This window comes from Vigna radiata, chromosome 8, assembly GCF_000741045.1.
Source record: "Vigna radiata var. radiata cultivar VC1973A chromosome 8, Vradiata_ver6, whole genome shotgun sequence".
Taxonomy (NCBI): Eukaryota; Viridiplantae; Streptophyta; class Magnoliopsida; order Fabales; family Fabaceae; genus Vigna; species Vigna radiata.
This window is the reverse complement of record NC_028358.1, coordinates 32,994,619-33,005,258: the sequence shown is the minus strand read 5'-3', so window position 1 is coordinate 33,005,258 and position 10,640 is coordinate 32,994,619. Positions and strand designations below refer to the sequence as shown.

At 33.3% G+C, this 10,640-nt stretch overlaps 2 protein-coding genes across 2 annotated transcripts; one reads left to right on the top strand and one right to left on the bottom strand.

The window, feature by feature from the left end:
- Window positions 1–4,168, top strand: LOC106772631. The gene is made up of 2 exons (XM_014659160.2): window positions 1–331; window positions 1,566–4,168. The coding sequence occupies exon 2, from the start codon at window positions 1,672–1,674 to the stop codon at window positions 3,925–3,927; it is 2,256 nt and encodes a 751-aa protein (XP_014514646.1). The 5' UTR covers window positions 1–331; window positions 1,566–1,671; the 3' UTR covers window positions 3,928–4,168.
- Window positions 4,169–5,818: 1,650 nt separating this feature from the next.
- LOC106771527 (uncharacterized protein At2g34160) lies at window positions 5,819–8,383 on the bottom strand. Its single transcript, XM_014657524.2, has 5 exons — window positions 8,116–8,383; window positions 7,264–7,312; window positions 6,413–6,475; window positions 6,263–6,327; window positions 5,819–6,172 (listed from the first exon to the last, which is right to left on the bottom strand). Exons 1-5 carry the CDS (start codon window positions 8,224–8,226, stop codon window positions 6,074–6,076), a joined length of 387 nt encoding a protein of 128 aa, XP_014513010.1. The 5' UTR covers window positions 8,227–8,383; the 3' UTR covers window positions 5,819–6,073.
- Window positions 8,384–10,640: the final 2,257 nt, after the last annotated feature.

Sequence of the window (10,640 nt, the reverse complement as noted above, 5' to 3'; positions counted from 1 at the left end):
TAAATACCCTCTTTTTGTGGATAGCCCCAAACCTGTATTTCCCTTCTCAGCCCTGAGAAGCGATGCCTCTGCTACCCCTCTAATTCCCAATCTTCCTCTCCTCTCCTTACCCTTCCTCTCCTATTTCCGATTTTCTCCACTTCCCCGCCAATTTTCATCAACCTCTTTTCAAATTTCTCTTTTTTCTTTTTTTCAATTCACAAAACCCCTTCGATCCGCTCTCAACCCTCTCCCTACTGCCTCTGCCGCCATTACCCATCTCCCTTTTATGTTTTTCAAGCTCCTCTGCCCATGGTTTCACTCCCTTTTGACCAAAGGTGAAAGCTTTCAGGTAATTTTATCATTATTTACAATTTTGTTGTTATCAGTTGTCGTGGGTATTGGGAATTCCTTCGATTTTCAGTCAATTCAATTGTGGGTAATGGATGTGATTCTGTGTTTTCACGAAAGTTTGTCTTTTTGGTTAGTTCAGTTACCTGTAAATCCGCTTCACATCTCACACACACATATTTTACCTTTACTCCCCGTTTGGGCTACTGCAGTCCAGATTAAGTTAATCGGAGTTGTAAGCTCGATGCGTAGTTTGTTTTCTTGGATAATGGAAGTGATTTTAGTTTTTTCAGGAAGGCTAAACATTCTCTGCAATCAAAAGGCTTGGATTTTCAGGAATTTAGTTCATGTGATTCAATTTGTTTTTGAATGGTTATCGATTAATGGAAGTGTGAATGGAATGCTTGTGGCGTGGATTGCTGGATTTCCAATTTATATGTAACCGTTGATGATAGATTTGTGGGTTTGTACTCCCAATTATGAAAATGTAGTTGTATGTGTGTTCTGGATGAGTGCTTACAAAATTAATTTTAGATAGTGGTTTTTGGTAATTGATTTTGAAGCGACGTGGTTTATGTTTGGATTATTTATTCAAAAAAACAAGTTAGTAGTAAAACTCAGCATAATTTGTTTTATCCAACGCAAAGCTATCTAAAGTTGTTTCAACTCTCGATTTACCTTAAGTTGTGCTAGCTGGTATTTCAATGTGATTCTCGATGATTTAATGTGAACCAAAACACAAACTCAATCAATAGTTAATGTTTTCATTATGTGAGCAATTAGCTGAAGTTGTGCTAGCTGGGTATTTCAATGTGACTCTCGATAATTTAACGTGAATCCAAGCACACACTAAATCAATAGTTAATGTTTCATTTCAATATGTAATTTGTGATTTTTGATGTGTGGTAGCACTTGAAGTTGCTAAGGGTGAACAAAAGTTCCGTGCTTTGTATGAATTATATATTTGCCGCAGTTTAGGTGGTGGGACCTGACATGATTTAGTTGATTGTAACCATCAGACCGTACATTTTTGTTATGTATTTGAGGAGGGATATTAGAAGAAAGGATAGAAAAGTAAAAACAAGAAGAAATTATTGGTATGCTTTGTTAGCTGGATGTTCGCATGATCTTCTGTTGTTTTCTTTGTTTCTTTATGGTGATTCAGGACTTTCATCTTTAATGTGTTGGGCAGAGGATTGATGTGGTTTATCTGACTTGTCTTTTGTCATATGTAGGATCTTGCAACAGTGTATCTGTCATAAAGCTGTAATTTGTATATCAAGCTGAGCAGCAGTTCTTCTTGTTGTCGGCTTGTTGCTATATGTAGTGATTTACATCTTGATGGCTAACCACGATTTGATTCTTGGTCAAAGTCACAATTTGGCACTTGGTCATGATCAGCAATTGGTGATGGGCCATAACCACAATTTGGGCCTCAGCCAGAACCATGCATTAGAACTGGGATCAGCCCATGAGCACCATTTAGATCTGGGACAAACCCATGATCATGAACTGGGCTTGGGACATGCCCATGATCATGAATTGGGATTAGGACAGAACCACGATCATGAAGGTGATGGCGATCACACTTATGAGCATGAGCATGAGCTAGCCATGGATCAAAAACCGGAGCATGATGATCATGACTTGCCTCTTCCTGGACAAAATCACGAGTTAGTCCTATCTGAGAACAATGATTTGACTGTTTCAGAGAACCAAGAACTTGATGAAAACATGGCCCTGGGTATGGTTCAGAACTCAGAACTGGGAATTGATTCTGCAAATGATATGGATGTTCAACAATCACAGCTTGTGCTTGCTTCCACACCTCCAATAATTCAGGTTCGTACTGCAAGTCCTAGTTATGAATTGTCAGTGGGGCAAGAATTCCCTGATGTCAAGAGTTGCCGAAGGGCATTGAGGGATACAGCAATTGCTCTGCACTTTGAGATGCAGACTATAAAATCTGACAAGACCCGCTTTACTGCTAAGTGTGCTAGTGAAGGATGTCCCTGGCGCATTCATGCAGCTAAGCTCCCAGGGGTTCCAACCTTTACTATTAGGACAATTCATGAGAGTCATTCATGTGGAGGAATTTCTCACCTTGGCCATCACCAAGCTTCAGTTCAGTGGGTTGCTAACTCTGTGGAGCAAAGGCTCAAGGAGAACCCTAATTACAAACCAAAGGAAATATTGGAAGAGATTCACAGGGTTCATGGTATTACCTTATCATACAAGCAAGCTTGGAGAGGTAAGGAGCGTATCATGGCTGCAATGCGTGGATCTTTCGAAGAAGGATACCGTTTGCTTCCACAATACTGTGAACAGGTGAAACGCACTAATCCAGGAAGTATTGCCTCTGTTTATGGAAGCCCAGTTGATTGTTGCTTCCAACGTCTCTTTATTTCCTTTCAAGCATCCATATATGGCTTTTTAAATGCTTGTCGGCCACTCTTAGGGCTTGACAGGACATATTTAAAGAGTAAGTATCTTGGAACATTGCTTCTTGCTACTGGATTTGATGGTGATGGGGCTCTCTTTCCTTTGGCATTTGGAGTCATTGATGAGGAGAACGATGAAAACTGGATGTGGTTTCTGTCTGAACTTCATAACCTGCTTGAGATTCACACTGAAAACATGCCAAGGCTCACTATCTTGTCTGATAGACAGAAGGGAATCGTGGATGGAGTGGAAGCAAATTTTCCTACTGCTTTCCATGGATTTTGTATGCGCCACTTGAGTGATAGCTTCCGTAAGGAATTTAATAACACCATGCTTGTCAATCTCCTATGGGATGCAGCTAATGCTCTTACTGTAATTGAATTCGAAGCAAAAATTTTGGAGATTGAAGAGATATCACAAGATGCAGCATATTGGATTCGAAGAATCCCACCTCGCCTCTGGGCCACTGCTTATTTTGAGGGGCAAAGGTTTGGTCATTTGACAGCCAACATTGTTGAATCTTTGAACACATGGATATTGGAGGCATCTGGACTTCCAATAATTCAAATGATGGAATGTATCAGAAGGCAGCTAATGACCTGGTTTAATGAGCGCCGGGAGACCAGTATGCAGTGGACGTCAATACTCGTCCCTTCCGCGGAGAGACGAGTTGCAGAATCTCTTGATCGGGCACGCACGTATCAGGTTCTTCGCGCCAACGATGCCGAGTTTGAAGTAATATCTCATGAAGGAACAAACATAGTCGATATCAGGAACCGTTGCTGTCTCTGCCGTGGCTGGCAGCTCTATGGTTTGCCCTGTGCACATGCTGTGGCAGCACTTCTCTCCTGCAGGCAGAATGTGCATAGATTCACAGAAAGCTGTTTCACTGTAGCAACATACCGAAAGACATACTCACAAACCATACATCCAATTCCTGATAAATCCCTGTGGAAGGAGTTGTCTGAGGGGGATGCCAATGCTGCCAAAGCTATAGAAATTGTTATCAATCCACCTAAATCACTGAGACCACCTGGGAGACCGAGAAAGAAGAGAGTTCGTGCAGAAGACCGTGGTCGTGTTAAGCGAGTGGTGCATTGTAGCCGTTGCAACCAAACAGGACATTTTAGAACCACATGTGCAGCTCCCATTTAAGTTACTAAATAAACAAAATTGGACAACCTTTAGTTATGTTATGTGCCTGGAATCCTTTATATTATTTATTTAGGCTTCATAGCTTAGACTGGCGAGTAAATTATCTCTGTTATTTACTTTACATTAATGTGAATTAATTCCTAGCAGATACTCCATGGTTATATCATCCTCCAATAATTGCCATCGTTCAATAACGCATACAGTAATGGCGTGATATTTGTTTCTCGTATATGTTCTTGAATAACTTGTGCAGATGCTCCAAGGGTGAAAAGTGAATGACCACTCACTCTTCACTACTGCTTCAATCTATTTGTGATAATGTCCTTTTAGCTACTTTTAAAATAATAAGTTGGAAGGATCAAAAGGAACTTGTACTTTTCCTCTTAGTTTCGAAGAATTATTTTAGTATAAAGATTTTTTTTTTCGAAGGAACGTTGATGCAAAAGAGTTTTCTTTAGTTAAATAAATAAACTTGTGGAATGGTACTCCGCTGATAAGAACCAATGGGTAATACTAAAGTAAGTATTTGTGCATATATAATCTTTTTGTGTTATGTTCCCTATATTGTTATTTTTAGTTAAACGGGGTATGTTTACATTTAAAGTTGAAATATAATTTTTGAATATACCGGGATCTATTTAAGGGTTTGATTTTTTTTTTTTCATTAATGAAGCAAAAATATAAAAAAGAAAATCTGGAATAGTGAACAATGTCATGTTCTAATTATTTCAAACAATAGTGGTAGCCTTTTCAGATTAATGCACTACCAACTTCTTGTGCTTCACTATCAAATAAAATACTTGGACGTGATAAAAGCTTCCAAATTATGCTGTCTTAGTTTGAATCCTTTTTTCCGATTGTTGTGGACCATACTGAGTTATTACTTGAAAGGACAACAAGAAAGAGGAGTTTCCAGGTGTCCCCTTCATTGAGCGACCACCGTTCTTTCTATTCGTCTTAGAAATCAGACAAATAACTAGTAAAAGATACAGTGAATGAGAGTAATACACGTTTGTCAATAAACGTCGTAAAACTAAATGATAAGAAATTCATCCAAGTCCTTGACTGCTTAATCAATCAATCATCAACGAGACTGTGAATATAATTCAATCTCTTTGCATTTCTTTACTTCCATTTTTAATTGATACCTGTATATTCTGATCCCACCAACACTAGATTTGAAAATATTGGTTCATATGGACCAGTGACTTATGAAAAACACACCTTTTAGCTGTTCACAGAAGTCATGATTCTTGTGTATTTGGTGTCAAATGGCGTACAAGATATATGCAGGAAAGTAATAATCTGAGTGGAATTCGGGTTGGATCTTATATACTCATCTTAACATTGCATTTATGTCACATTATGCTCATACACACAATGGGTGTGCTTTCTCTCCTTTTTTTTCTTCAATAAATTTCCTTGTCTTAAAAATATTTCCCTTTTAGTTTTTGCTAGTTGAGTAGTTCAAAACTGTTACATACAGTAATACTTCAATCCGTTAGGCGTGGTAATTATGAATAATGTTAAACTTACAAATCCAGAGAATTGTGTGTTATTCACTACAATGATAAAAGAGTGGATTTGTAAGAATCACAAGCAAACTGCAATAGAAAATGAAGATAATTCAGCTGCATTGCAATACAATTTGTGTTTGTTTATTATAAGGATCATATAGTTTATGCTGTGGTGTAGACTGAGAACTGTGTTAGAATTATGTTGATTGTTATAGGTAGAGTTTACCAGATGACTAAATGAGTTCTTTCGTTTATTTTCGTTAACCAAAGCTCACCTTAGAAAATACATCTAAAATTATGGAAAAATCGCAGATGAAGTGGAAATATCTGTAACGACACTTGACAAGAATACCTCAGAATGAAAACAGGTTGAATGAACTGAAAATCAGAGCTCAAGAGTGACCAGTAAAGTGCTCACCATCACAATCGTATATGTGCAGTGAAGAAATACAATCTAAATTGATAATGAAAATATGTGCTCTACAACTTTGACCACACATTGCTGCCTTATCATTGTAATTTTACGACCCTTTTCAACTCCCCTATTTACGTCTATGAATGCAAGCAGTACAAAAGACTCAGAATGTTAACTACAGTAGTGTCACATTAACCGGACTGTCTTATATCTGTCACTTTTTGTCCTCAGCAGCTGCTGCTTCTGGTTCAGTTTTGGTAGGAGAATTCACCAGATTGTCAAACTTCTCAGATTTCCCCAGCACAATTTCAATCTAAAACATCAAGAAAAGTAGATAAAGCATCCGAACAGAGGGAACAAGCCTTGCAGAAAACTAAAATGTAAAACTCATTGGGAAACTCACCTTTGCCTTCTGCACCAGACGACCTTTGTTCTCATCTTTCATGCCAACTGTAGATGTCAGAACTTCTGTTCCATCACGAGATTCATATTGATTAGAGTAACTACAACTATCATACAAATGTGAGTATTAGAAATAAGGAAGAAACCTTACTCTTCTCAGTGGCAAGCCCGTTGTTCTTCAAAATCTCCGCAATTGTGACAACGGTAGCTATAGCTGCACCAATACATGTCAAATTTTTACTCAATGTTATATCAGTTGGACTTGGAGGGGGAATAGAGGAAGCAGGGCACATTTTATGTGTTCAATAGGTGGAGGATGTTAAATCAGTTTGACAGAGTGCATACAAACTCATATTTTCAGGGGTTTCCATCAACAAAATAGAAATCAGGATAATTGTGCTTGGACTTTACACCAGCCACATGCCATGATTTTTGAGACTTACCAACAATTATAGTGAGATTGTTATTAATGTAGGTACAATATTTCAGAACGTGAAATCTGATATTATTCCTTACCACTGCTCACAATGTTTATGTCCAAATTACAAAATACGTAGTTTGTGATTTCCAGCAACCAAAGGGCTAAAAACAAGAAAACTCGCTCGTAAAATACTCTTAATTTCTAGTAACAGCTAGAAACTCTATTTCAAACTTATCTAACAGAGAAGAGAATGTCTAAATATACCTCCAAACTTATTAACATAAGAAACAAAATGCAAAACAATCCTAAAAATACCAAGAGACTTTATGGACATTTCGGCACCAAAAAGGCTTAACGAATTTAATAGTGGACTAAAGGAACGTCACACTTGTCCTCCATCAATGCAGAAAAAATGGCATGGTAACTGTGACTGATAAATAAGTTTCCAAGCTAAACTTTATTTAATCCCTCAAAATTTTAACCACCGAAGATGCGAAATTTGCAATGAAATGAAAAAGAAGGATCTTTAACTTTTGTTTTACAGAAAAAGAAGTGAAATGTGAGTTTGCAAAAAGAGGTACCCATTCCAAGAGCAGAAAGCTCGACCTCATTGTGCTGTTGTATGTACCTCTGCATCAAGAAAAAACCATTTGAGGTATATATTCATCATGTTAGTAATGTAAATGAAAACGATGAAGCCCGCACAAAGAGACATGGACACTCCATTACTTATTATCTCCAAAATATAAAACAAACACAAACACATATAATGCTTCTGCCAACATATGCACTACAAACTATTAATATACTAAAATTTAGTATCTATTTGTTGAACTCTGTTCTTGTTTATTTCATATTTATTTCTTAATTTTTTAAGTTAAAATATTAAAATTTTCTAATATATTATTTTTAGAAAAATAATTTATTATTATGTCTAATATTTTGTTATATTAACCTGTATAATATGTTTTCTTCTAAATATTAAGTATATTTAATAAATATTTTTTTAATAAAATATTAATTATACTAATTATTATTATTCTTATAGTTATGAAGTTATTCTTGTTAATAATAATTATTATTATTTTATAACCATAACAATAATAATAATAACTAATATTATTTAATATAAGCGAACTAATATAAAGAATTACGATCTCGATAATTTTATAACCTATTGAAGTAGTATTTCTTTATACAATCTCAATTTTATCATAATAATATTATTTATAATAACTATTATTATATGATATCGATATTCCCATTATAAATAACTAATAGAATTAGAAGAAAGAAAGAAATTATTTTGTGAAACAGGAGATATTTACAAAAGAAAAAAAAGATAATAATAATAAAAGTTTGAATTTGTAACTTGGCAAAAAGGGAAAAAAATGAAAGAGTTTTGAAGAAAGAAGAAGAAGTGTGATAGATACCTTGGCGAGATTGACGTAAAAGAAAAGAGGTTTCTTGGTATTGGAAACCTGAATACGGTTCTTCTTGGGGGTTTCGTCTGGAAGGGTAGCAGCAGCGGCTACGGTCGCCATTGCAATTTTGTGTTAGAGTAGCAGAATGAGTATGACTCTGTCTTATATAGCCTTCCAACTGCACAATTAGTTTCTTCCTCTTTTCAGATGCCAAAATCTCCATGGTCCTCATTCTTTTACCTCTCCCCTTGACCGATTCTTCTGCACCCTTTCAGTTTCACCCTTTCGTAAAATTATTTTTTAGGATTACTTAAATTAATAATAATAATAGGAGTTTCAAAGAGTTAGAGATTTTTACTTTAGTTAGTATTTGTAAAAAATATATTTAATTAGTATATGTAAAGCATTTTTTTTATTTTAGTTCTTATCATTAATTAATCGATGAAATTATATTTTTATGGAAATTATAATAAAATGAAGTGTAAACAATAAAAAAAAAATACGAGTATAGTTATATTTTTCCTTTGAGATTATATATATAAAAGTAAAGAGAAAAAGTACGTGCAATGAATTTTAGTTAATTCCGTTTAAATATCTATATCAAAATTATACATACTATCTCTTATAATATCTTCTTACACTTTATTTTAATAATTTATGACAAAGAGGAATCAGCAGAAAAATAAAATTATATAGTCAACCAATTAAAATGCTGTTAGACTTAATTATATTATAAATTTTTATGATATAAATGTTTTTTTACTGCTTTTCTTTTTTACTTTTAAGAAGAGTTTTGTTTTTCTCTTTCGATTTCACAAACTTTTTGAAATTTGTTATTTTAGTCACTTATATTGATATTGTTATGTTGACTATTATGATACCACTAAGATCTATGATAAAAAAAAAAGTAAAGTTTGAATTGAATTTATAAAAATAAGAAAATGTTAATGTTTTCTAAGTGTTTACTTCACACAAATTAATTCATTATGCACATAAGTCAATTAGATCTAATTTATATTTTGATAAGATAACTTTTTTTAATTCAACTTAACTCGTTATGATGAGTTAGTGGGTTAATAGATTAACTTATTTATACTGTATTCATTTGAATAGAAGAATTAAAAAAAAATAAGTTAATGAATTTAAAGAAATTTGAAAATTAAATGTATGTTTTTTTATAAAGCTTTCAAAGTGATTTATAGTAGATTTAAAAATAAAATCCGTAAAAATTTACCAAGAACTAATATAATACATAAAAAATATTTTAATAAATAAAAAATAATGATTGTTAAATTGGTCTTAATTATTTATGAGTAACATATCTTTTGATAAAAAATTATCAAATAATATAATTAAAAATAATAAATAATTAATATAATATATTCTTTGGGATACTGAATTTTTTTTTATTTATATAATATGTTGTTGAGTATATAATTTTGTCATAATTATTATATGAACATAATTAAAAATATGAAAATTACATTTTTCTCTCTTTTATAAATGTAAAAAAAAGTGATTTAGGCTAATTATTTATAGACTTCATATATTTTATATGGAAATTTACATTTTTCTCTCTTTCATAAACGTGAGCCTTACAAAAATATTACATTAAACAAAAGCAAAACTCTTATAATAGATTCCATATAACTTAGAATCGAGACAAAAGCAAAACTTTTAAAATGAATTTCATCTAACCTAGAATCAATTACGAGTGTAGTGTAATTGGATATGCATTCTTGTGAAATCGGTTACGAGTGTAGTGTAATTGAAAACACATTTTTGTGGAATTGGTTACCCATGCTCGTGAATGGGTTACGATTTTCGAAAAATGAATTCCATCTTCATGTTGTCGTTTTGTGAAGTTGTTCCCTCTCTTTCATCTTTAACTTAATGTGTGTTGATTATCATGGAAACAGTTTACTTAGAAGTTTATTAATAACGTACATAATGGTTGTTGTTTTTTTTATTATCAGCTAGTCACGCAAAAACAATAAATATTGTTATGATAAACTTTTAACTATGGCTCTCATATTATGTTAGAAAGTGAGTTTAATCTTGTTTTTTGGACATTTCTATTCCACCAGTTGTCAGGACGCTATTGGACCACCAAATTTCTACTATCACGCACGAGATGTCTATACCTCGGCGTGAAAGGGGTGTGTTGGAAGTTCCATATCAACTAGAGATAATAAGGTCAATTTATAATATATAAGTGAGGTACAAACCTCACCTTACAAGCCAATTTTGTGAGATTGAGTTAAAACTAAAACTCACTTCTAATAATAATTGTTTTTTATAAGAGAATATGTATGTTTATGTTATGTATTAAAACTAAGATTCGTGAGAAAAATATCCAAATTTTACTAATATTGAAATTGCATAGATGAAAAAGTATAATGGGATGAGAGTTTAAATAAACTCTTATAACAACTTAATAAAAGGTTTAAAGAATAATTCTGATGTATTATTTCAAAGAGTAGAGTAATATATATATATATATATATATATATATATATATATATATATATATA